Below are 27,607 nucleotides of genomic sequence, written 5' to 3' on the forward strand. Positions count from 1 at the left end.
CTAAACATGATTTTATTCCCTTTTAGAAAAGAAACATTTAATTTCGCTAACAGCTGAAGCTCAGACTTTGTGATGAACACCAACAGCGTGTCGGTCTGATCTGGGATTAACTTGTGAGTTCACTGATCAGTAAGTGATTGATTGGAAATTTGCTCAGAACCAGGTGAAGCTAAAACGGCGGGGTGAGTTTTGGAAAGAACAGGTTTATTTTTCGGCTTAAAGGTAAAATATTCATATTTCTCCACAGTTATGGCTTCATTTCTGCTCTGCTGTTCTTTAACAAATGTCCTTTTTAGATTCTGTATCCTCCAGTTAATGACTATTTCAATAATTGATTAGTCTTAGCGATTAATCGTCTCAGCATCCACGCTTTGTCCTCGTTATGCAACCCTGAGCCCATCTGTTAGCGTGGAGCTGGCTAGTTAAAGGTGAGGGGAGCCGCCACCGACAGGCTGAGGCTAATCACTGGTTAGCATGTGTGCAGCTCAGTGAGGCGGAGCGGAGCTCATCCCGACGGCTGCAGGAGTCTGACCAGCTTTCCAGCGGATGCCGACTGGAAACAGAAACTTCCCGGGTCCACAGCTGTCAGAAGCAGGGCGTGTGAACCAGGAGAACATGCGCCGCTGCATGCATTATTCAGGCTGCAGCTGCAGCGTGACTCCGCTGGATCCGGCCCGCTAATATCCCCATGAAGCTCCGGCTGGAGTTCTGGGAAAACCTTCCATCAGGCGTTCCGAGTAGTTTTAAATAATACAGGTGTGTATCTGTGCCACACACACACACACACACACACACACACACACACACACACACACACACACACACACACACACACACACACACACACACACACACAGCCGGACAGAACGCGGGTCGGACAGCACAGCAGAAAGTTTCCTTCATCACTCTCCATCTGTCCGTCCCTCCTCTACCTGCCCCCCTCTATCTGCCCCTCTGCCCCCCCAGTGGGGGGGGGAGGGGCAGTTACATAAGCTCTGAGGTTTTCTGCTGACTTTCTTTTCCCTTTGGTTCAATCTGAGAACCACTTTAGAAGAAATTAGGTCGTCTTCCCCCCACAACGCTTTCCTTTCTGGAGGAACAAGAAACTCCTGCAGCGCTGCAGGTCTGACAGCAGCTCACACACACACACACACACACACACACACACACACACACACACACACACACACACACACACACAAAACACACACACACACACACAAAACACACACACACACACACACACACACACACACACACACACACACACACACACACTAATATGTGGGTTATATTCCCATGATGCATTGTAAAACAACCTCATACCTTAAACTCTCAGACACAGAAACAGGATGACCTCTGACCTCTACAGTCAGGAAGTTTGAGAGCTGAGAGGAAGCAAGCCTAGGGCTGCAACGAATATTTTAGTAATCAAATATTCTAATGATTAATCAGATTAATCAAATAAAAATGGCCGCGTTCTGCTCATGTAGCCTCTTAAACTGATTTAAGAGGCTTGTTCATAATCCTCTTTGTTTTCCAGTTCCAGAGTGAAAAGTTGTTTAAAAATGAATCACTGACCCTTGTGAACTTACAGCGTTATAACGTTTTTATGCTATTAGTTAATAAAGGGTTTTGTTCATCACAATCATTTCTGTCCCAGCTCCAGACTTCAGGTGTCTGGATAGTTTGAGGGACCTTCATGTTCACCAGCTTCTCTCTCAACATGAAGATCTACTGAAACGTTAGCTTAGCTTCAGGGAGACGCCAACAGAATCACTCTGACTCCAAACGTACAGAAATAAAGAGAAAACTAAAGTTTGTATAAAATCTGCTGCTGCTGATGAAAAACTAAAAACCCTGAAGAATTAAAACATTTGATGTGATGGGAATCCTTCAGGAGCCGTTAGCTTAGCATTAGCGCGGTGGGGTCTAGATCCGACGAAGAAGATGGATGTATTTATGTCTCCTCCATCCGATCAGAGCCAGCAGCAGCTTTTCTTTATTCCCTCTGATATTTTCCTCACAGCTGCAGGATGTGGATGACCTGCCATCGACTTTCAGCTCGATGGGGGTTAAAACAAAAGGTCGTCTGCCTCGACCTCGTCGACACCTTGTATTGAGCACCAGCAGCGCCCCACGCTGCGCGCAAAGGTCGAGTCCTGGGGGGTCGGCACTATCGAGTGAGGGGGAAACAATCGGGGCGCCTTCCTCCGACCGGCCCAGCTGCTTCCTGCTCCGCAGAACCACAGAGGAAACAGACGGCTGCTGCACCAGCAAGAAACCAGGAAGAAACCAGCAAGAAACCAGGAAGAAACCAGGACAAAACCAGGAAGAAACCAGGAAGAACCAGGAAGAAACCAGGAAAAAACCAGGCAAAAAGCAGAAAGAAACCAGGCAGAAACCAGGAAGAAACCAGGAAAAAACCAGGCAGAAACCAGGAAGAAACCAGGAAAAAACCAGGAAAAAAGCAGAAAGAAACCAGGAAGAAACCAGGAAAAAACCAGGCAGAAACAGGAAGAAACCAGGAAAAAACCAGGCAGAAACCAGGAAGAAACCAGGAAAAAACCAGGAAAAAAGCAGAAAGAAACCAGGAAGAAACCAGGAAAAAACCAGGCAGAAACAGGAAGAAACCAGGAAAAAACCAGGCAAAAAGCAGAAAGAAACCAGGCAGAAACCAGGAAGAAACCAAGCAGAAACCAGGAAGAAACCAGGAAAAAACCAGGCAGAAACCAGGAAGAAACCAGGCAAAAACCAGGAAGAAACCAGGCAGAAACCAGGCAGAAACCAGGAAGAAACCAGGCAGAAACCAGGCAGAAACCAGGAAAAAACCAGGCAAAAAGCAGAAAGAAACCAGGCAGAAACCAGGCAGAAAACCAGGAAGAAACCAGGCAGAAAACCAGGAAGAAACCAGGAAGAAACCAGGAAGAAACCAGGCAGAAACCAGGCAGAAACCAGGAAAAAACCAGGCAGAAACAGGAAGAAACCAGGAAAAAACCAGGAAGAAACCAGGCAAAAAGCAGAAAGAAACCAGGCAGAAACCAGGAAGAAACCAGGAAAAAACCAGGAAGAAACCAGGCAGAAACCAGGAAGAAACCAGGAAAAAACCAGGCAGAAACCAGGAAGAAACCAGGAAGAAACCAGGAAGAAACCAGGAAAAAAGCAGAAAGAAACCAGGAAGAAACCAGGAAGAAACCAGGAAGAAACCAGGCAGAAACCAGGAAGAAACCAGGAAGAAACCAGGCAGAAACCAGGAAGAAACCAGGCAAAAACCAAGAAGAAACCAGGCAGAAACCAGGAAGAAACCAGGCAGAAACCAGGAAGAAACCAGGAAAAAACCAGGCAGAAACCAGGAAGAAACCAGGCAAAAACCAGAAAAAAACCAGGCAAAAAGCAGAAAGAAACCAGGCACAAAACCAGGAAGAAACCAGGAAGAAACCAGGCAGAAACCAGGAAGAAACCAGGAAAAAACCAGGCAGAAACAGGAAGAAACCAGGAAAAAACCAGGCAGAAACCAGGAAGAAACCAGGAAAAAACCAGGCAAAAAGCAGAAAGAAACCAGGCAAAAAGCAGAAAGAAACCAGGCAGAAACCAGGAAGAAACCAGGAAAAAAACAGGTAAAAAGCAGAAAGAAACCAGGAAGAAACCAGGCAAAAAGCAGAAAGAAACCAGGCAGAAACCAGGAAGAAACCAGGAAAAAAACAGGTAAAAAGCAGAAAGAAACCAGGAAGAAACCAGGCAGAAACCAGGAAAAAACCAGGCAGAAACCAGGAAGAAACCAGGCAGAAACCAGGAAGAAACCAGGAAAAAAGCAGAAAGAAACCAGGAAAAAACCAGGCAGAAACCAGGAAGAAACCAGGCAAAAACCAGGAAGAAACCAGGCAGAAACCAGGAAAAAACCAGGCAAAAAGCAGAAAGAAACCAGGCAGAAACCAGGAAGAAACTAGGCAGAAAACCAGGAAGAAACCAGGCAGAAAACCAGGAAGAAACCAGGAAGAAACCAGGAAGAAACCAGGCAGAAACCAGGAAGAAACCAGGAAGAAACCAGGCAGAAAACCAGGCAGAAAACCAGGAAGAAAACAGGCAGAAACCAGGAAGAAACCAGGCAGAAACCAGGAAGAAACCAGGAAGAAAACAGGCAGAAACCAGGAAGAAAACCAGCCAGAAAACCAGGAAGAAACCAGGCAGAAAACCAGGAAGAAACCAGGCAAAAGGCAGAAAGAAACCAGGCAGAAACCAGGAAGAAACCAGGAAGAAACCAGGCAGAAACCAGGAAGAAAACCAGGCAGAAAACCAGGAAGAAACCAGGAAGAAAACAGGCAGAAACCAGGAAGAAAACCAGGCAGAAAACCAGGAAGAAACCAGGCAGAAAACCAGGAAGAAACCAGGCAAAAGGCAGAAAGAAACCAGGCAGAAACCAGGAAGAAACCAGGAAGAAACCAGGCAGAAACCAGGAAGAAAACCAGGCAGAAAACCAGGAAGAAACCAGGAAGAAAACAGGCAGAAACCAGGAAGAAAACCAGGCAGAAAACCAGGAAGAAACCAGGCAGAAAACCAGGAAGAAACCAGGCAAAAGGCAGAAAGAAACCAGGCAGAAACCAGGAAGAAACCAGGAAGAAACCAGGCAGAATCTGTTTCCATCACAAATAAACCTTTTTCTCTGTTTTGTTCTGTGATGCTGTGGATCTCTGTGGATCTCTGTGGGTCCAGCTGCACGTTGTTAAAACAAACCAACAGAAACAGATTCCTCCTTCACTTCACAGCCGGCTCTTCATCATGTGATTCTTTTCAGTTCTGAGACATTAAAACCACCTCAGCACAAAATCTTTTCATTTTAAAACGAGAGTTTTCGAAACTGGCTTGTTTCCATAAAGAAAATGTATTTTTATAACTTGAGTTTGTGTAACTGGACGGTTACTGGAAACCATTAGGGAGACGCAGCGTTATGAACATCGTTCAATTTCTGGACTGTGAGATTGAAAAACATTCTTACACCGAAGCGCCTCAGTGTCCGACCAGCTGACTGCATCATCATCATCATCATCATCATCATCATCATCATCATCAGCTGCAGATGGCGGGATGAAGGTGCAGAGCGGCCATGACGGCTGCTGCCGCCGCAGTCAGAGCTGCTCATCGTTCTCGCGCTCTGATAGGAGGAACATTTGAATCTCCGTCCATCGTTTGTGGACAAAAACCCCCCAAAAAAAACAAGCAGGACAAATTTTGTCCCGCGACTCAAAACTGAGTGAAGCGAATTAAAATGCAAATCCTCCATTTCCCAGATTCCTGCAGCAGATAATCAACAGGATCAGTTTCTGTCACAAAGCGCAGGCCTGTGTGTGTGTGTGTGTGTGTGTGTGTGTGTGTGAGCCAGGCCTGGATCGGAGCCCAGGTGAGCTGGTAGGAACTGATTACATTCAGTATTGTCTCCCTGCTGCATCTCAATCCTCTCAGACTCCCAGCAGCTTCCAGTTCAGCCCCAGTAACTGATCTGATCTGAGTTGATCAGTCTGAGCTTCTCTGATGTCACATCCAGTTTTAATCTGATCAAAGTTCACTGGAGGAACGTCGGGCGATAAAATGTTGATTTTCTTATCAAAAGGAAATGAAATTATTTGTTGATTTGCATGTTGGATGCATTTCTGATCCTGGATGAAAAGGTTTAAGTGGTAAAATGAAAAATATGCAGAAAGTCACAATGTTGATCTGATTAATCTTCATTACAAAACTAATGATTCGGTGCAGCCGTAGTTTGTTGGAATTTCCAATTGATTGTCAAAGTAATTGATTAGTCATCAGAATAATCGATAGAATAAAGATTCCTGGACTAACGGTGCTGCCGGGTCGTAGCTTCAGTCCCCCAGCAGACAGAAACGGCTCCAGATTCATTAATTTAATCACATCTTATTATTCTAATCAGTTACTCTAAACGCTGCCTGGTGACAAATTGCTGCATTAGCTAAACATGAGCAAACGTTTGGCCCCTGAGGAGACGCCAGCCTCGGCTCCCACTGACTCAGATCTGGAGACGGGAATGTTTTCACGCGTGCACAGAAAACACATGTTGCATGTTTATGATCAGATGCTGTAAAAATGTTGCTCTAATCAGGACAAGCAGCTCTGATCCAGAACAAAGACGGCGGCTCCGGCTGGCAGAAACAAACCAGAATCAGATCCATTATTCACACTTATTACCGCGGGACGGAGCTGGATTACATCCACAAAACGCCTCATAATTACGTCTAATTCCAAAAATCCGTCATTTATCCGTCATAAAGGGACGCTTAGCTGAATCTGGCTGTTAACCGTGGTTCTGTGGAGCCATTAGCAGGAGACAGCGTGCGTCAGAAACGTCACAGCTGGTCTGCATTACTCGGCAAGATGATGGTGGCTGTCACCATGGTAACGGCTGAGGTGATCATTATTAGAGACAAGAATTAAAGCAGAAGGTTGAAGTTTTTGGAATAAAACGTGACATTTAAGGATGTGTAACATTTCAGACATTTACAGATTAAAGCTGGTCAACAAGCAGCTGTTAGCATGCTAAGATCAACAAGCAGCTGGTAGCATGCTAAGATCAACAAGCAGCTGGTAGCATGCTCAGATCGACAAGCAGCTGTTAGCATGCTAACATCAACAAGCAGCTGGTAGCATGCTAAGATCAACAAGCAGCTGGTAGCATGCTAAGAGCAACAAGCAGCTGTTAGCATGCTCAGATCGACAAGCAGCTGGTAGCATGCTCAGATCGACAAGCAGCTGGTAGCATGCTCAGATCGACAAGCAGCTGGTAGCATGCTCAGATCGACAAGCAGCTGGTAGCATGCTCAGATCGACAAGCAGCTGGTAGCATGCTCAGATCGACAAGCAGCTGGTAGCATGCTCAGATCGACAAGCAGCTGGTAGCATGCTCAGATCGACAAGCAGCTGTTAGCATGCTCAGATCGACAAGCAGCTGTAAGCATGCTAACATCAACAAGCAGCTGGTAGCATGCTAAGAGCAACAAGCAGCTGGTAGCATGCTAAGATCAACAAGCAGCTGTTAGCATGCTAAGATCAACAAGCAGCTGTTAGCATGCTAAGATCAACAAGCAGCTGTTAGCATGCTAAGATCAACAAGCAGCTGGTAGCATGCTAAGATCAACAAGCAGCTGTTAGCATGCTAAGATCAACAAGCAGCTGTTAGCATGCTAAGATCAACAAGCAGCTGGTAGCATGCTAAGATCAACAAGCAGCTGTTAGCATGCTAACATCAACAAGCAGCTGTTAGCATGCTAACATCATCATCTGATCTGCAGCAGAGGTTTATATGAGCGCATCGCTGTAGTGAAGATCCAACAGAAGATTTCTGGATTTAAACTCGTTGGACCCAGATCAGCTCCAGAACCAGAACCTTCGTGTTGGACTCAGAGCTGCAGATGTGAACATGGAGACTCTGGATGAGTTCAGGAGAAAGTTTGATGATCAGCAGACAAACGCTGCGGGTCTCAGCAGGGCTCGCCGCTACGTTCAGGTGAAACCTGCAGGTGCTTCTGCAGCTCTTGGCTCACAGTGATCAAAATGGCCGCCGTCTCCGGACCGATTTAAAGTTGAGCAGCAGCTGATGAAGCGTCGGATTCTTCTGCTGCAGAATAATCCAAATCAGACCAAAGCAAAAAACATCATATCTGATTCAGTTCAGCGCCAGAATGAGACGTTTAAAAATAAGGATGAAGTCGTAATATTAGCAGGAAAAAGTTTAATGAGACAAAAGATTTTAGAGTTATTAAGTCAGAACCGGTCAGACTGTGACCGGTTCCACACAGAACCAGCTCAAAGTCCTGCTGCTGATAATAATAATAATAATAATAATAATAATAATAATAATAATAATAATATGTTAAAAGATGAAATATTTCCTTATTTGTTATAAACCAGTGAAGATTCATAAAATGCTGAACTTTCCTCATTTCAGTTTCAGGTTTATTCCGCCAACAGACAATAATCACGTTTTATTTTTCTGCTTCGCCGGCCGAACACATGCATGTGACTCTAATCGGATCAGAACCGGGCCAATCAGATTGCTCAGATCTGGGTCGCAGCTTCCTGCTTCAGAACGGAGACGAACCAGAGGAAGTTCAACACCGGCAGGTGGAGTAAAGGAGATCTGTGGAGTCGGGTTTGTTCCGGGAAACCGAGCCGCTGACCCGGTTCCGTCCAGAACCCACTGATCAGAGGCTGCGTATGAATAATTATGACCCTGTGTTGGTGTGAAATCCCTGAGCAGAACAAATGATTCATGAAACTGAGAGACTGAGATTTACAGTTTGTTCCTGTCGAGACGCTGAGTCATCACTTCGAGAAACATCCGAGTTTCAGACGAAGACAAGGAGAGGAAGAGGAACAGGAAGAGGAAGAGGAACAGGAAGAGGAGGAAGAGGAACAGGAAGAGGAACAGGAGGAAGAAGAAGAACAGGAAGAGGAGGAACAGGAGGAACAGGAGGAAGAGGAACAGGAAGAGGAGGAACAGGAAGAGGAGGAAGAAGAAGAACAGGAAGAGGAGGAACAGGAGGAAGAGGAACAGGAAGAGGAGGAAGAGGAAGAACAGGAAGAGGAGGAACAGGAGGAAGAGGAACAGGAAGAGGAGGAACAGGAAGAGGAGGAAGAAGAAGAACAGGAAGAGGAGGAACAGGAGGAAGAGGAAGAGGAGGAACAGGAAGAGGAGGAAGAGGAACAGGAGGAAGAAGAAGAACAGGAAGAGGAGGAACAGGAGGAAGAGGAAGAGGAGGAACAGGAAGAGGAGGAAGAGGAACAGGAAGAGGAAGAAGAGGAACAGGAAGAGGAAGAAGAGGAACAGGAAGAGGAAGAAGAGGAACAGGAAGAGGAACAGGAAGAGGCAGCAGCGTCTTCTCATGTCCGGCTCTGTTGCTTTTATTCACTACTGTACAGCCTGTAAACGCTGGACAGCGTCTCCTCCTGCCGACCAGAACCGACCGGAACCAAACCGACCCGAACCAAACCGACTGGAACCAAACCGACTGGAACCAAACCGACTGGAACCAAACCGACTGGAACCAAACCGACCGGAACCAAACCGACTGGAACCAAACCGACCTGAACCAAACCGACTGGAACCAAACCGACTGGAACCAAACCGACTGGAACCAAACCGACCAGAACCAAACCGACCTGAACCAAACCGACTGGAACCAAACCGACTGGAACCAAACCGACTGGAACCAAACCGACCTGAACCAAACCGACTGGAACCAAACCGACCTGAACCAAACCGACTGGAACCAAACCGACTGGAACCAAACCGACCCGAACCAAACCGACCTGAACCAAACCGACCTGAACCAAACCGACCTGAACCAAACCGACCTGAACCAAACCGACCTGAACCAAACCGACCTGAACCAAACCGACCTGAACCAAACCGACCTGAACCAAACCGACTGGAACCAAACCGACTGGAACCAAACCGACTGGAACCAAACCGACTGGAACCAAACCGACTGGAACCAAACCGACCTGAACCAAACCGACCTGAACCAAACCGACCTGAACCAAACCGACCTGAACCAAACCGACCTGAACCAAACCGACTGGAACCAAACCGACTGGAACCAAACCGACTGGAACCAAACCGACCCGAACCAAACCGACCTGAACCAAACCGACTGGAACCAAACCGACCTGAACCAAACCGACCTGAACCAAACCGACTGGAACCAAACCGACTGGAACCAAACCAACCCGAACCGAACCGACCTGAACCAAACCGACCAGAACCGACCTAGGATGCTAGGATTGATAATTCAGTTTATTTTGTAATTTCTGCCACTTGCAGAGTTTTGATTTACTGACTGGATGGAATCGATCAATCTGATTGATTGATTGATTTTATTGGTTGTGAACAGAGCTGCTTTACTACCTACTTCATAATTTCTGTTTTGGTTTTAGACCCGGGGAGTCAGAGTGGAGCGAGTGCTTCAACACCGACTGAAACGATTAATCACGATTAATCAGTAACTGAAATAATCGTTAACTAATTGATTAATAGTTGAGAAAAACACAACGAATCGGGAATCGTTTGCTCAGGAAGACCTGCCCCCCCTCAGCAGACGGACGGTTCAGAAATAAAACTCACACACACACACACACACACACACACACACACGCTGGTAATTCACTATTAATTCAAGGCACTTCATCGCTGAAACTCTGTCAAGTTGAATTGTCTCACGGAGATGATGGACTGAAAGAAGAGAGGAGTTTCCTGTGAGACGACATCACTTCCTCTGCAGTAAATAACCTGAACACCGCGGCGATCTGGCCAGCGGCGCTGCTGCTGACAACATGAGCGTCCGCTCCGAAGAGCCCAGGAAAAATAAATCTGCTGCAAAGTGACAGAAAGAACGAAGTCAGATTTAATAACCGGATCAAATTATGGAAAATCAGGAAACACAGGAACAAAAAGTCCAGGAAACTAAATTAAGACATCCAATAAGCTCTGATAAAACACAAGTTTATCCACCAACCCAACACACACACACACACACACACACACACACACACACACACACACACACACACACACACACACACACAGATAAAGCTGCTTATCAAAGAATCCAGAGGCGCAGAAAACTCTGCGGTGCCGTTTGTGAAGCTACATGGTCAAAAATGAACAATTCCTGTCAGAGCAAAAGATGGAGGATAAATTATTCATTAATTTAAGTCACAGATTAAACTAAATATTTAATGAGATTCTAAATATTTACACCATCTGCTCCTCCTCCAGCTGCTCTGAGTCCAACCAACCTGTTCCCCTCCTGGCCTGTGGGGGCGCTGCACCAAGAACCACTGAAGGAAACGACACCAAAACCTCTGAAGACGCTGAGAGCAACTTCCTTCTTCACCAGATGGAAACAAGATGGAGGATTTTAGCGGTTGGAGGATTTCTCTCTAGGCTAAAGACCAGGAGCCATTTCTGCTGCTAGCGCTAGGCTAGCATGTTAGCTTTGGCTGGATTTACCCAGAATGCCCTGCGCTGTAGTCCACTTCCTGCTTCTGGTCCACTTGGTGTTTACATATGAAACCAGAGTTGGACTGAACCGAACCCAGACGAGGTGTGGAGGACCAGAGAGGATCCGTTTCTCGGGTTTCTGCGTCTGAGCTGTCCTCTGATTGGTTGCGCATCAAGATGTGTATCTAACCGGATCAGCTGTCCGGCTCCTCCGTGGTTCTACATGTCCATGTTATTTTGTCGTTACGTGTCAGAGAATCGTTCAGAGGAACTGTTCAGCAGCTGCTTCTCTCTCCAGTCAGAATTAAACTCCAGATCCAAACTTGTTGTTTGGGGAGCGCCGCTCATGTTGCTCTGGTGATTGACAACCTCTGGCTGCTCTCCCCATACGGCTGATTAATCAGAACCGCTGCTCCCTGATTGGCCGGCTGACACAGTGACTGACAGCAGGATAACCTGATTACCGGCGCGACCTGGCAGCCCGTCCAGGCTGCAGCGCCTCTGCTCTCTGATTGGCTGCCAGGCTAATTGACTTGCAAAGAGGAAGCAGCAATTAGAAGAGAAACAACAGGAGCGCTCCACCCGGCCGTCCTCCATGATGACTTTCTGATTGCAATCACGACCGCCGCAGAAAGAGACGCACATAAACACACCGTCGCCGTGGAAAACGCCGCCTTCGTTCAGCCTTGTGGCAGCGATCTGATTGGCCGGAGCGGGAACAGGACATGAACACCTGCAGGACGCTCAGCGCCACCGCAGCGACCAGACGTAACGTTCAAACTGCGATGCGGATCAATGTGACTCTCCACCAGCAGACGGCTCACCTGGAGACCAGAGGCAGAGAGACGAGGTCAAACCTCTTCAGTGGGGAGGAGGAAGATGAAGATGGAAGTAAAAAACTACAGCGACTGAAAACTGTGAAGGTTGTCTGTCATTTGTAGTTCACCCTCCTGGCCACTTGGTGGAGACATTTTCAACTTTACGCTCAGTAAACGGCAGACGGAAGCGCAGCAATTAAATTCCGTTCCGAGTTTGAACCGGACTCTGAGCTGAAAGCGTCTCCATGGCTGATGTCCAAACTCTGGCTGAACTGGTGCTGAACTGGTGCTGAACTGGTGATGAACTGGTGCTGAACTGGTGCTGAACTGGTGATGAACTGGTGATGAACTGGTGCTGAACTGGTGCTGAACTGGTGCTGAACTGGTGCTGAACTGGTGATGAACTGGTGCTGAACTGGTGATGAACTGGTGCTGAACTGGTGATGAACTGGTGCTGAACTGGTGCTGAACTGGTGCTGAACTGGTGCTGAACTGGTGATGAACTGGTGCTGAACTGGTGATGAACTGGTGATGAACTGGTGCTGAACTGGTGATGAACTGGTGCTGAACTGGTGATGAACTGGTGCTGAACTGGTGATGAACTGGTGCTGAACTGGTGATGAACTGGTGCTGAACTGGTGATGAACTGGTGCTGAACTGGTGCTGAACTGATACTCTGGACTCCACAGCATCAGTTCATCCTGGAGGTCAACAAAGATCACATCCATAACCTGAGTGTTAATAATTACCTTAATGTTTTTGTGATTATTCTGACTGCAGCGGCTCAGAGGACGTTACATCTAACATTAAGCTTAAAGTAAAACAACCTTTCTACGTAAATATCATGGTAGATACCTGCAGCGTTTAGACGACTGCGGCTTTATGTGAAAAATTATAAAGTGAGTGGGTGTGGCTTACATTCAATAGACCAGAAATTACCGTAAATGTTGTAGTAGCCTCAAAGGACTCCTTAATAAAACCTCAGCGTTTCCCTCCAAGCCTCAGGACCCAATCACAGTCCAGCAGAGACAACCTCAGGAACCAATGACGGTCCAGCAGAGACTCCCTCAGGAACCAATGACGGTCCAGCAGAGACTCCCTCAGGAACCAATCACGGTCCAGCAGAGACTCCCTCAGGAACCAATCACGGTCCAGCAGAGACAACCTCAGAAACCAATCACGGTCCTGCAGAGACAACCTCAGGAACCAATCACGGTCCAGCAGAGACAACCTCAGGAACCAATCACGGTCCAGCAGAGACAACCTCAGGAACCAATCACGGTCCTGCAGAGACAACATCAGGAACCAATCACGGTCCTGCAGAGACAACCTCAGGAACCAATCACGGTCCAGCAGAGACAACCTCAGGAACCAATCACGGTCCAGCAGAGACAACCTCAGGAACCAATCACGGTCCAGCAGAGACAACCTCAGGAACCAATCACGGTCCTGCAGAGACAACATCAGGAACCAATCACGGTCCAGCAGACACAACCTCAGGAACCAATCACGGTCCAGCAGAGACAACCTCAGGAACCAATCACGGTCCAGCAGAGACAACCTCAGGAACCAATCACGGTCCAGCAGAGACAACCTCAGGAACCAATCACGGTCCAGCAGAGACAACCTCAGGAACCAATCACGGTCCAGCAGAGACAACCTCAGGAACCAATCACGGTCCAGCAGAGACAACCTCAGGAACCAATCACAGTCCAGCAGAGACAACCTCAGGAACCAATCACAGTCCAGCAGAGACAACCTCAGGAACCAATCACGGTCCAGCAGAGACAACCTCAGGAACCAATCACAGTCCAGCAGAGACAACCTCAGGAACCAATCACAGTCCAGCAGAGACAACATCAGGAACCAATCACGGTCCAGCAGAGACAACCTCAGGAACCAATCACAGTCCAGCAGAGACAACCTCAGGAACCAATCACGGTCCAGCAGAGACAACCTCAGGAACCAATCACAGTCCAGCAGAGACAACCTCAGGAACCAATCACAGTCCAGCAGAGACAACATCAGGAACCAATCACGGTCCAGCAGAGACAACCTCAGGAACCAATCACAGTCCAGCAGAGACAACCTCAGGAACCAATCACAGTCCAGCAGAGACAACCTCAGGAACCAATCACGGTCCAGCAGAGACAACCTCAGGAACCAATCACAGTCCAGCAGAGACAACCTCAGGAACCAATCACAGTCCAGCAGAGACAACCTCAGGAACCAATCACGGTCCAGCAGAGACAACCTCAGGAACCAATCACGGTCCAGCAGAGACAACCTCAGGAACCAATCACAGTCCAGCAGAGACAACCTCAGGAACCAATCACGGCCCAGCAGAGACAACCCAACGTCCAGGATGTTTATGACTTTCATCCACCATCTTGATTCTGCCCACAGGTCTCCATAGAGAGGTTTGGTATCTACGGCGCCCCCTGCTGACCAGACACCTCAGTAATTTGTCCACTTCCAGGACTGATGAGGAGCTCAGTAAATCAGAGGTTTGCTTCAGCGCTAATGGTTTGTTTATATTCCCCTCCTGCCTCTGAGCCTCCAGATAAGCGGAGCGTTTCTCCGTGTTAACTCCAGCAGGTCGTTACCGGCGCCGCTGACCTTCATCAGGACCATCACCATCACTCCATTTCCAGGAAGCCTCTCCGCAGGAGGCGTCGCTGCGGTCGGGACGCGTCGTAAAGCCGCGCCGCCGCTTCGGGATTTATGGATTTATTCATCAGCTTCTGAAAAGGTCAGGCAATTTTCCAGGTCGTTGCCCAAACAAACCCACACAGAGGATCCGGACGATCCGGAGGATCCGGCCGACCGGAGGCCATGTTGGCAGGTGCGCACACACCTCCTGCACGTGCGCGCCCACAGCTTAAGTACCGCGCACGTGCTAATGGTGCGGGGGGAGTTTGTGTGATGCCGGTAGCTGTCTGCACGGCGGCTGCTGTGGTTAATGAGTTTGAAAGGTCAAACGCCTCTTCCTGAGATTAATGGGCTTCCCTGGTTTACGAGCCGCAGACCGACACGGATCCGACCGACACGCCGCGGCGTCAGGAGGCCCGCGGGCCGCCGGCGGACCGCCGGGGGCCGCAGGGTTGGTCATGACGTCATATCAGCGTTTTGTTCTCAGTAAAACTCTCCTTCTGTTCTACAGCCGTGATAATAATGATTGATGATTGTGTAAAGTTTATTTTTTAGAAATGGGAAATTACATTTTAATTAGCATGAGATTAAAGCCAGGTGGCTAATTTCCATCTGCAGTTTGATGTTTAATAATAATAATAATAATAACAAGCACACTAAAACTCTTCATGAAGGAGAAAATCTGTTTGATCTATAATGGTTCAATAATCCAGACTTTAAGTTGAAAAGTGCAGCAGAGTTAAAGTTATTTCCTTATCCGAATAATAATAATATAATAATAATAAAGTAAATCTTCATCAAATTTATGTTGAAGTTCTGATAAAATTACTACTTGATTCTCTCAGCCTTCTGAATTTAAATTTAAATATTCGGTGGTCAAGTCAAAGTCCAAACGGAAGCTTTAAAACGTTTGGCTAACAAAATGGCCGCCCTGGGCGAGCTGACATCGCCATGGAAACGCATGAAAGCATTGGTGGAAAAAAATCCACATTTTCCTGAAATTAAAAACCAAATAATGTCATTAAGTCAGTTAATCGGGCTTTAGGTCGACCTCCTGATCGGCTCCCAATGAAACATCAGATCCATCAGTTATTGATTCCCTTAAAGAATCGGGTCTGTTTTCCAGGGTCCAGTGCTGGGAGGACTGGGACCAGCCTGGCTGAGGCTGATGGCGGCTGAGAGGAAGGCCAACACGGTTAACCTTCGTGCTCCTCTTCCTCAGCTGAACCGCTCAGCTGGGGGAGAAACGGGTCGCAGAAGGTCAAACTGGTCTGCATCCAGGAAAAGGAAGGCAGGAGGATGGAATCAGACTTCACCAGATCTAATCATCCGGAGTCGCAGCGAACAGGACCCAGACAAAACGTCTCTGGTTCCCGTCATGGCCCCCGCGTTAAAGCACCGACTGTTTACACCCAGAGCGCCGCGTCCTGCCATTTACACACCGAGGAGGCTGCCGGCAGCCGCTGCCTCCATCCGTCAGCAGGAAGCTCCAGGAACGCTCCGCCCGCTCCCTCCTGCTCCCTCCTGCTCCCTCCTGCTCCCACGTTCTGCACACAACCTTTGCAGGAACCCTGGAGGTGTTTGAAACCTGAACTTTCTGCTGCAGCTTCAGAAATGTGGGCATATTCATCAGGTGATGAATATGCATCATCACACGATGCCTCCGTGTCTCATTCGCATAAATAACCGCAGAAACCAGGCGAGCTTCAGCTGAAACGAAAACATGGGAACTTCCTGTGTGAGTGTGGAGATTATCCATCAACACATGTGACCTTTGCTGCACAGAAAGGTCGTTTGGAGGTCACAGGAGTCGGCCTCAGGCGCCCGGATTCAGTCAGTGGGAAATCAAACAATACTCCGCTTAACGTCACCAAATGATTATTTATGACAAAACTGGAAATTTGATGAAAACTTTTTGTTTGAGTTTGTTGGAAAGCAGATTTATGTTTCACTGTTTGCACCAGTTCATCCACATTCCTCTGACCCCTGACCCCTGACCTGCACTGTCCTGTTTTAATACTTATTATTATTATATTCTAACACGTTTAAAATAGTTCAGCTGATTGGTCTGCCGACACAAACAGGAAGTCGACTCTGATTGGTCGACATCAGTTTTAGCTCTGTGTCCTTAGAAACGGCCATCAGGAGCCGAGACGTTTTTATTAGGATGAAAACTTTTCCAAGTTTATGATATTTCTTAAAACATGAAAAATATTTGTTTTATAAAAAACAGGTTTTGTGAATATAGAATCCGTTTGTGTTCATTAGTGTTGCTCTCTTTCCCCGCCTTTCATTTCATCCTCTGTTCCTATCATCCCTTCATCTCATCCAGTTTTCCTCTCTTCCATCCCTTCATTTCATCCTGTTTTCCTCTCCTTCATCCCTTCATCTCATCCTGTTTTCCTCTCCTCCATCCCTTCATTTCATCCTGTTTTCCTCTCCTTCATCTCTTCATCTCATCCTGTTTTCCTCTCCTCCATCTCTTCATCTCATCCTGTTTTCCTCTCTTCCATCCCTTCATTTCATCCTGTTTTCCTCTCCTCCATCCCTTCATTTCATCCTGTTTTCCTCTCCTTCATCCCTTCATCTCATCCTGTTTTCCTCTCCTCCATCCCTTCATTTCATCCTGTTTTCCTCTCCTTCATCCCTTCATCTCATCCAGTTTTCCTCTCCTCCATCTCTTCATCTCATCCTGTTTTCCTCTCCTCCATCCCTTCATCTCATCCTGTTTTCCTCTCCTTCATCTCTTCATTTCATCCTGTTTTCCTCTCCTCCATCTCTTCATCTCATCCTGTTTTCCTCTCCTCCATCCCTTCATTTCATCCTGTTTTCCTCTCCTTCATCTCTTCATCTCATCCTGTTTTCCTCTCCTCCATCTCTTCATCTCATCCTGTTTTCCTCTCCTCCATCCCTTCATCTCATCCTGTTTTCCCCTCTTTCACCCCTTCATCTCATCCTGTTTTCCTCTCCATCCCTTCATCTCATCCTCCGTTCCTCTGACCTTCCCTGCCTTCCTCCTCTCATCTCAGCTGAAATGACGCCGTCATTGACAGGAGGACGCTGCGGCGCTGCGGCGGCCATGTTCACAAATCACCCTGACCGCTCGCGCTCTGTGAGGTCACAGACATGTGATCCAGGCAGAAGCAGCTTCTGCCTCCTGAAATGAAATCTGAACCAAAGTTCAACCAAAGAAACGGCGATCATGTCTAAAACAGAAAAAATGGCCGACTGGAGCGTCACGTCGTCCCCAACCAGGAAGAGGAGTGAAAGTCTTCACTGTCAGTTTGGATTGTCCCTCCCAGGCTCCCATACGATGCTGAGACTCTCCCAGCTCTCAGTAAAACTCAGAGGTTCTCATGTGTTGAAGCTTTTGGTTTCAGTTTGTAGAGTCTAAAGCTTTAAACGGCGTCTCTGACGTGGTTAATGAAGGAGAACCTCAAGGCTGATTCCTCAGCCTCTCTCTGTTTCTGCTTCATTAAGATTCACTGCTGGTTAATTATTTAAACTTTTGCAGCTGTGAGGCAGACAGCTGGACGAAGACGTCTGACGATCGCGCAGAAGAAGTCAGGCAGCATCGCTTCGCCTCAAACTCCACAGACGACGTCTCCTGCTTAGAGCCTGAATCCACACAGATTTAATCTTTAATTTACTTTAACTTCCTGTTCACCTTCAGATCAAACCTCATGAATTCAGGGGTGATTTTAACATCTAGTCCAGTGAATGTTTCTGCTGTGAATGTTTATCAGAAACTGTAAAAATACTCAGAAAGCAGCAGATACTTCCTGTTCCCAGACACTTCCTGTTCCAGACACTTCCTGTTCCCAGATACTTCCTGTTCCCAGATACTTCCTGTTCCCAGATACTTCCTGTTCCAGACACTTCCTGTTCCCAGATACTTCCTACTCCAGACACTTCCTGTCACAGACACTTCCTGTTCCCAGATACTTCCTGTTCCCAGATACTTCCTGTTCCCAGATACTTCCTGTTCCCAGATACTTCCTACTCCAGACACTTCCTGTCACAGATACTTCCTGTTCCCAGATACTTCCTGTTCCAGACACTTCCTGTTCCAGACACTTCCTGTTCCAGACATTTATAGTTCCCACATACTTCCTGTACCAGATACTTCCTGTCCCAGACACTTCCTGTTCCCAGATACTTCCTGTTCCCAGATACTTCCTGTTCCAGACACTTCCTGTCACAGACACTTCCTGTTCCCAGATACTTCCTGTTCCCAGATACTTCTTGTTCCAGACACTTCCTGTTCCCACATACTTCCTGTCCCAGACACTTCCTGTCCCAGACACTTCCTGTCCCAGACACTTCCTGTTCCCAGATACTTCTTGTTCCAGACACTTCCTGTTCCCAGATACTTCCTGTTCCCAGATACTTCCTGTTCCAGACACTTCCTGTCACAGACACTTCCTGTTCCCAGATACTTCCTGTTCCCAGACACTTCCTGTCCCAGATACTTCTTGTTCCAGACACTTCCTGTTCCCACATACTTCCTGTCCCAGACACTTCCTGTCCCAGACACTTCCTGTCCCAGACACTTCCTGTCCCAGACACTTCCTGTTCCCAGATACTTCCTGTTCCCAGTCACATCCTGTTCCACACACTTCCTGTTCCCAGATACTTCCTACTCCAGACACTTCCTGTCACAGACACTTCCTGTTCCCAGATACTTCCTGTTCCCAGATACTTCCTGTTCCCAGACACTTCCTGTTCCCAGATACTTCCTGTTCCCAGACACTTCCTGTTCCAGACATTTCTTGTTCCCACATACTTCCTGTCCCAGACACTTCCTGTTCCCAGATACTTCCTGTTCCCAGACACTTCCTGTTCCAGACATTTCTTGTTCCCACATACTTCCTGTCCCAGACACTTCCTGTCCCAGATACTTCCTGTTCCAGACACTTTCTGTCCCAGACACTTCCTGTCCCAGACACTTCCTGTTCCCAGACACTTCCTGTCCCAGACACTTTCTGTCCCAGACACTTCCTGTCCCAGACACTTCCTGTCCCAGACACTTCCTGTCCCAGACACTTCCTGTTCCAGACACTTCCTGTCCCAGACACTTCTCCTCTTATAAAATTAAAGCTGATCACTTCAGTCACTTTTAGTTTAGAAACTCAGAAATATTAAAATAAATATCCACTTTTCCAGGGAGTTTGAACCCCGAGTATCTGCGACTCTGCAGGAGCCTGGAAGGTTTTCCTTCCACCAGATCTTCCATCGTACATGGAGAACTCAGTTGCTGTCGGGTTTCGTGTGCAACTCGAACGAGTCGTTCAGTGTTTCAGTGAACAAAGTTCTGATTCCTCACATGGAACCCAAACCAGAACCAGCAGCAGCCGGTTCTGCTGCTGGTTCCTGTTTCCGTCCAGTAAATGTGAAAACCTGACAATGGAAACATTTCCTCCAGGCAAACCGATTCCCACTCCGAGTCGGACAGAAGAAATAAAGTCCTGAACGTTCAACCTGAGCTTTCCGGGTGAAAGGTGGAAACTTTGCTCACATTTCCGTCAGTTTGGACCGGAACCGACCCGCTGATCCTGACTCCACCGAATCTCTGCGTTCAGATCCGGCTCATCCAAACCGGCAGCGTTTCTCCTCCGAGCTCAGATTAAAGTTCTGATCGGGTCATTTCCCTCCTGGATGCAGAAACTAAAATAATTTCTGTTTAGTTTCTATAGAGCTAAAAACTTAGAACATGTGGATTAAAATCAAATCTGCGATAATCTGACAAAATGCAGATTATTCCACTTATACATGAAATAACCTGAACTTTCTATATGAATATTAAGACATAGACATAACTGTAATAGATTCATTCAACACGTTTAAAAAGTTACATAGATGAAGAATAAAAACTTTTGTCAGAAACTAGTTAGTTAAAAACTGTTAGTGAGTTAAAACGGCTCCTGAGCTGATGAAGGTCATTTATTGGTTCATTTAGAACCAGATATTTAAACCAAAACCAGACACAGACTCTGTGTTTTTACAGTGTAGATGTTGATTCATCCGCTGATAAAATCATCCAGAGAAAAAACGCAGCTGAGGATGAGGAGGATGAAGGTGAGGATGATGAAGGTGAGGATGAGGAGGGTGGGGGGTAAATGAGATCCCGATGAGATGCCAAGGTGTGTTAGAGCTGAGGTGTGAGGAGACCTGGAGGGAGGAGGGCTGGACACACACCTACACACACACCTACACACACCTACACACACACCTACACACACCTACACACACACCTACACACACAGATGTGTGCTAAGTCAGCTCTTGGGCAGGAGGAGGAAGATGAGGATGAGGAGAAACAAAGAAGAGTCGGATCACCGTCCCGACATTCCTGATTCCAAACACACACACACACACACACACACACACACACACACACACACACACACACTCCGCCAGAATGGAGACAACAGAACCCAGAGAGACGGGTCGGGGTCCGAACAGAACCGGTTTGCTCTCAGTCATCATCAGTTAGAGAACCGGCGCGTAGATCTGAACCCGGAACGTTCCCTGGTGTTCAGGGAACCGGATCGGGTTGAGGAACCGGCGGCGGATCCAGGTTCTGTTCGGGGTTCTGGAGGACAAGCGGGTCCGTTGTCCCTGCGGACAGGAAGCGGAGTGTGTGTGTGTGTGTGTGTGTGTGTGTGTGTGTGTGTGTGTGTGTGTGTGTGTGTGTGTGTGTGTGATCCGTTCAGCGGTTCTGTTCAGAAAAAAATCCCAGATCTGAGTCCTTCATCATCATCATCATCATCATCATCATCATCATCATCATCATCATCATCATCATCATCAGCCCGGAACGACGCTCACCCTGGTTCTGAAGGTTCTGTTGCTTCTGTTGGTTCCAGAACCGGAACCTCCAGGTCCAACGGAACTCAGAGCGGATCAGGAAGGATTCGGAGTTCTGACCTGGATCTGCAGCCAGAAACCGAACCCGTCCTGCTGGCCGAACCGCCCGGCATCTGGACCACAGAGGAACCACGGAAAAGTCCCGAACCCGTCCCGGGAACACTTTCTGTTCCTCTGGACCGAACCTTTCAACTTCAGCCTCACAGCAGATAAACTCAACCAGAACCGGTCCAGACCGAACCGAGCACCTCTCCTCCTGACCCAGCTCGGGTCAGGACCAGCAGCTCCGGAGCGGAACGAACCGGACCGGACCGACCCAGCGGGACCTACCTTCCTCCGCCTGGCAGACCTGGACCCGCCGCAGCAGCAGGACCCACAGCAGCGCCGCCAGGGTTCTACACACATCCATGTTGGCTGGGTTCGGGTTCGGGTTCGGGTCCAGTCCGCGGGGTTCTGATCATTTCTGGCTCCGCGGCAGAGACGCTCGGTCAGCGCGAGCGCAGATCCGTCTGGTGACGCGCCGCTCCGCGCGCAGGCATTTCTGTGCTCGGGGGCGGGGCTTGGGAGGGAACTGACAGCAGCCCCAGCCAATGAGAGCAGGCCAGGGAGCGCGGGCCAATCAGAGGGCAGGGAGCTGGAACGTGCTCACCTGGAGTTAAAACATGAATCTCTGCGGATTTTTACACTTTAAGGTTCATTTTTCACTTCCATGCTCTGAGTTTTAATGAAATAAACCAAATGTTTGGTATTTAGTTTATAAAATAAACTAATTACTTGGTTTGTTTTATTAAATGTGAGAACAAACAAAAAGAACCAGATGGATCCGCATCTGGTTCTGGTTCTGGTTCTGGTTCTGCTGCGGCAGCTCGGATATTCATCCATTCATTCATTTCTGTTTTCATTCATTCACAGTTTAAAATGTTCGCGTTTTAAACTGTAAATCATAATTTCCTCGTTTTGTTTCTCCAGTCAGATTTATTTAAATGTTTGACTTTTTCATTTTTTTTCCATAATTTATCTGCCGGAACCATAAACTCATTTAATTTTCTTTTTTAAATCTGTTCTTCCCAGGATTGAAATGTCAGTTTTAGCTTCTGGTCCACGTTGTGTTAAGAGTCTCTTATTGATCACCTTTTACTTCCATTTATTAATCAATTAACCAATAATTAATCACCAGATCATCACTGTATTGATCCTCAGCTGAGCTTTTCTCATGTTGATGTTGAAATGATTTTAGTTGCAGATGAAATGATCAACATTAATCAAAGGCATGTTATTAACTTTTAGGCAATAAAATGTTTATTTTATTCCTTAAGGTCTGAATTGTTTGTTTATTTGTACTTTTAATTTTGAGTAAAATACGTTTAAGTGTTGAAATGAAGCATCTGGAACGTATGAGTTTAATATTTGAGTAATTGATCAGTAAAATAATCATTATCTGCAGTAACAGGTTCTGTTAGCAGAACGGGTCGTTTGGACTCCAGGCAGCAGAACCAAAATCATTTATCGTCTCTGTGATTCACCCCTGGATCTCAGATGAACTGCAGGTTCCTGCTGCTGCTGTCATAGGAGCTGGATCAGAACCGACCGGATCAGAACCGACCGGATCAGAACCGACCGGATCAGAACCGATTGGACCAGAACCGATTGGACCAGAACCGATCAGCAGGCGGGTTTTCACTGAGAGGCTCTGGACTCCCTCAGACCTCCTGCTGGGTTCTACAGTCTGAAACTCAGAACCTTCAGCTGCTTCATTAGAGACGTGAACGTTGAAGTCCAGAATTTAAGATGGTTTCCCTGCTGATGGTCCGGTCGACCCGGTTCTACTGGAACCAGAACATCTGCTGCTTCTCCAGCTGCTGTGGTTCTGAGTCAAACCAACCTGTTCCCCTCCTGGCCTGTGGGGGCGCTGCACCAAGAACCACTGAAGGAAACGACACAAAAACCTCTGAAGACACTGAGAGCAACTTCCTTCTTCACCAGATGGAAACAAGATGGAGGATTTTAGCGGTTGGAGGATTTCTCTTTAGGCTAAAGACCAGGAGCCATTTCTGCTGCTAGCGCTAGGCTAGCATGTTAGCTTTGGTTGGATTTACCCAGAATGCCCTACGCTGTAGTCCACTTCCTGCTTTAGAGCGGTCTCCGGTCCTCCTCCTCCTCCTCCTCAGCTCGCCTCTTGCTCTGGTTTTGCATTATTGATGAGGAACTCGATGTCCTGCAGAGGTCAGAGATGAAAATCACCTGGAGGCCAAGCAGCGCTGAAGCAGCAGGTTCCTGAAGCTCCTCCCCCACCTGTCAGTGGGCGGAGCCAGGAGGACATCAGTCTGTCAAGGATTTAGTTGAGATTTTTCTGAGCTTTGAACCGAATCAGAAGAGCAGAAATCCTCAAAGTTTCCTTAAAAATATGAAACAGTTTATATTTGAACATATTTAAAATCAAGACTTCAGTCCAGGCAGATGTTAAATAACAAGAATCACAAAAAAATAAATCAACTTTCATCATAAACCAACATTTGATGACAGTCACTCAGCTTCTGTCCCTCCAGAGCTTCTCAGTGGTTTTGTGATTTTTTTTCTTTGCAGTCACTGATTTTGAGGCGACAATTTTAGAAATACTTTTAATTTATCAGCATTTTCCACAGTCCGTTAAAGATCTAAATATAAAAAACAGTATTTTTATTCTTTAAAGAACGTATTATGGTCGGTTTTTGTTATCTCAGCGCAGTAAAGTCAGAAATACTGCCACCTGCAGGTCGGAGTTGGTAAAGACTTTGACCGTTTGTGGAACATTTCCAATAAACTTAAAATGAAAATTTTCCATATAACAGTAGAGAGACTGTTCGGTGGTGAAGGTCAAAGGTCAGTTTCTCGCTCTTTGGTTTAATTCTTTGCAGATGATGTTATTATTGGAGCAGCAGATTCACTTCTGGAGTCTTTTTGGTTTTTTAGCTAAAATTGGTTCTTAATGCCTTAAAAACTAATACAAGTTTCCGTCTGTTGCTGCTGCTGTTGGCGTCACAACACGTAAACACTTTCTGTCCAGAAAATATTTCTGTCAGTTTTAGATCTTTGAGACACATTTAGACGAATGTTTGCATATTTTATTGAATAAAACCTGAATATGTTGGATTGTGAAGAGAATCAACTTCCCTCTGGAGGAGCAGAGAGGAAATCCTGCCAGGTGTTGGTGTCTCTACACACACACACACACACGCACACACACACACACACACACACACACACACACACACACACACACACACACACGCACGCAGACAGACGGAGAGTTTCTGCAGCTTTAAGATGCGATCAGCCGGCAGACATTAATCACATCAGCAGCTCATAATGAAATCAGATTACAGAGTCACTCCAACAATGTTTCTGCTTTATTTTTATTGCCTTCATTAGTATTTCTGAACCAGGCGGCTGCTGATTTGTTCCAGGATTTATTGCAATCATCCTTTTCTTTTATTAATGCAATCAGAGGATCATTTCCACATGTGGCTGGACTGCAGATCAGATCAGAGCGTCACCACGTCACGGTTCACCTGCTGGAACCTCCTGCAGCCGTTCGCCAGGTTCGCCAGGTTCACCAGGTTCACCAGGTTCGCCAGGTTCACCAGGTTCACCAGGTTCGCCAGGTTCACCAGGTTCGCCAGGTTCACCAGGTTCTGGAAGGATTTCAGGGAACAAACCGTCTCTAAATGTTGCTCTTTTTCCCAGAATCCAGGCCGACCCGACGGAAGAAGATTAAACTCTGGAGCTGAAGTTGGTCGGGAACTTTTTGCCCTCCCTGCTGGCTGGTCAGCCTGCAGCCCAGGGGAGGAGGCTGTCACCGGGTAATGAGTCCTCGTGTTGTAATTAGTTCCAGGTAGAGGCTTGGCCGTGTGGTAATTGGCCTGGATGGCGCCGGATCAGAACAGAGTCTCAGAGGTGCAGCGAATCACCGGATTAAAGCAGAGACCACAGCTTTCCTTCTTCATCTCAAACTGGATCCAACGGGTTCCTGACGTACGGAGGCCTACAGGTGCAAAAACACGCAGCAAACTTTTCCTGTTTCTGTTCACTTTTCTGTAGAATTTTGTATTTTGCATCATTCCTGTGTCGGACAGGATTTAAAGACCTCCGGACGAGGAAGTGATGCGCGTCGTAGACGAGGAACGTTTGTTTGTTTCAGGGAAGAAGAGGGAAACTTCCTGAAGCGGCCGGCGGGTCACAGCGGAGAAAGACGCCGGCCTGCAGCCATGTGGCAGTTTGCAGATAAGAGCCGAGACTCTAATCAGGAGAAACCGGAGCGATGCCACATGTTCCTGACATGCGGAGGTCCAATCAGAGGCCGATCCGGACCGACTCGTCCCGCAGGAAGCCCAGCTGATCGTCGCTGTCCAGGTGATGCAGCCGCTCCTCTGCTTTCATATTTAAATGTGGGACAGAGTTTGATCTCATCCTGAATTCGCCCAGAGCGGCTGATGGCAGATTACGGAACGCCACTGCTTCCAATTTTTGGAGCCCAACAGCAAACAGCTGCAATCATTTTGCTTTTTCCTCACCTTCATTTCCTTCCTCTCTTTCATCTCGTCTGTTTCCATCCATCGTCCTCACAGGGCCGAAGATCCACCTTTTCATGAGGAGGTTTGAAAAGAGGAAGTTTCTCGAACTCATGAAGGATAAATTAGACTTTACAGTTTTCCTGCAGGAAGAAACTGGACTTTTTCTCTTGTTTCCTAAAAACAGCAGCAAAAACTTCCCTGACATTTCAGAGCCAGAGTTTTTACAGCAGCTTTTGTTTTCCTGCGATGTTTAACATTTTACTCTTCATTCTTGTCACTGTGTGTTTTTCTCCACCTTCATCTCTGCTCAGTCGATTTTCCCTCCGTTTTTATACGACTTTCACTTCAAATCATCGATTCGTGTGGAAGAAATTAGCTAGAGAACATGAGGTGAACAAATATGTGTTCAAATGTACGGAGTAGAAATTAAAAAAATGTTAGAAAAGTAAATAATTACGTACAGACATCAACTCAAAACCCAGAACCTCCACCAAGAATTTTGTTCAGTTACAAACGTAAAGCGACAAAAACAGATACGTAGAACTAAAACAATAAAAAATCATTTATTAAAGCTGTTGAGACGCTGAGAACATGAAGCTGGAGCTGCAGTGCAGCTCAGCGCCGCGCTCTTCGTCCTTCGCTTCATTTTCCTCCTGGAGGAGGAAGAGGAGGAGGAAGAGGAATCAGCTGAGCTGAATTTGAGGGAAATAAAGAGAAGAAGAAGAGAGGAAGCAGCAGACAGGGTGAAAAATGTGTTGGTTTGTCTGCAGCGGCTGAACGTCTCAGGAGGAAGCAATGAGAATTCATCATGGGAGACAAATTATATTGCAGTGGAATCCCTCTTTCTTTACCTCCAATCAATGTGTGTGTGTGTGTGTGTGTGTGTGTGTGTGTGTGTGTGTGTGTGTGTGTGTGTGTGTGTGTGTGTGTGTTTCAGCATCTCTCACCTTGTAAGGCCATTTTTTCCAACCATGTTCTGAGGATCCACGGCTCCTTATGGAGCTCCATGAGAGGAAAAACTGTTTTGGGTTACGTTAAGGTCAAAGGTCACAGTTAGACTACAGAAAGGAAGTAAAAGCAAAGTCGATTATTCACAATATTAGGGCCAATGAAGAGGAGCTGCTAGCCGCTGGAGGCGAGCGGCTAGCAATTAGCAGCGGGTGGCTAGCAGTTAGCAACTAGTGGCTGGCAGCTAGCAGTGAGTGGTTAGCAGTTAGTGGCTAGTAGTTAGCAGTGAATGTTAAGCAGCTAGCTGTGAGTGGTTAGTGGCTAGTAGTTAGCAGCGGGTGGCTAGCAGTTAGCAACCAATGGCTGACAGGTAGCAGCCAGCATTTAGCGACTAGTGGCTGGTGGCCAGCAGTTAGCAGTGAGCGGTTAGCGGCTAGTACTTAGCAGTGAGCGGTTAGCGGCTAGTACTTAGCAGCTAGCAGTGAGCGGATAGCAGTGAACCAACCCTCCTCCTCCTCTTCCTCTGCCTTCAGCCTCCAGCTTCCTGTCTGCAGCCTCTTATTGATCATAATGTGGAACATGATTATTTCCCAGAACTCTGCAGTGTTTCATTTTTCCTCATTCTTGACCTTTGCAGCTGCAGATCAGGTTTAATTTCCTCCCGGCTGCCGCAGCAGGATGACGGAGCGACAGCAGCTTGGTATGCAGATCAGTCCGTCCTGCTCGGCCGCGCTGATGAGCTGAGCGGCTGCAGTCGG

General features: G+C 47.2%; 1 protein-coding gene across 34 annotated transcripts in view; it reads right to left on the reverse strand.

The window, feature by feature from the left end:
• epha10 (EPH receptor A10) overlaps positions 1-21,882 on the reverse strand; it is a 117,241-nt gene extending 95,359 nt beyond the window's left edge. For all 34 annotated transcript variants that reach the window (XR_014089980.1, XR_014089964.1, XR_014089972.1 and 31 more), the window contains exon 1: positions 21,682-21,882. Coding sequence is in view for 2 of the 34 variants with exons in the window: in XM_081613046.1 (XP_081469172.1) it covers positions 21,682-21,760 (79 nt within the window). In the remaining 32 variants the exon portion in view is untranslated. The remainder of the gene's footprint in view (positions 1-21,681) is intronic.
• Positions 21,883-27,607: the final 5,725 nt, after the last annotated feature.

The sequence above is a fragment of the Poecilia reticulata genome, chromosome 11 (assembly GCF_904066995.2).
Source record: "Poecilia reticulata chromosome 11, P_reticulata-male-v2, whole genome shotgun sequence".
In the NCBI taxonomy this organism is placed as follows: Eukaryota; Metazoa; Chordata; class Actinopteri; order Cyprinodontiformes; family Poeciliidae; genus Poecilia; species Poecilia reticulata.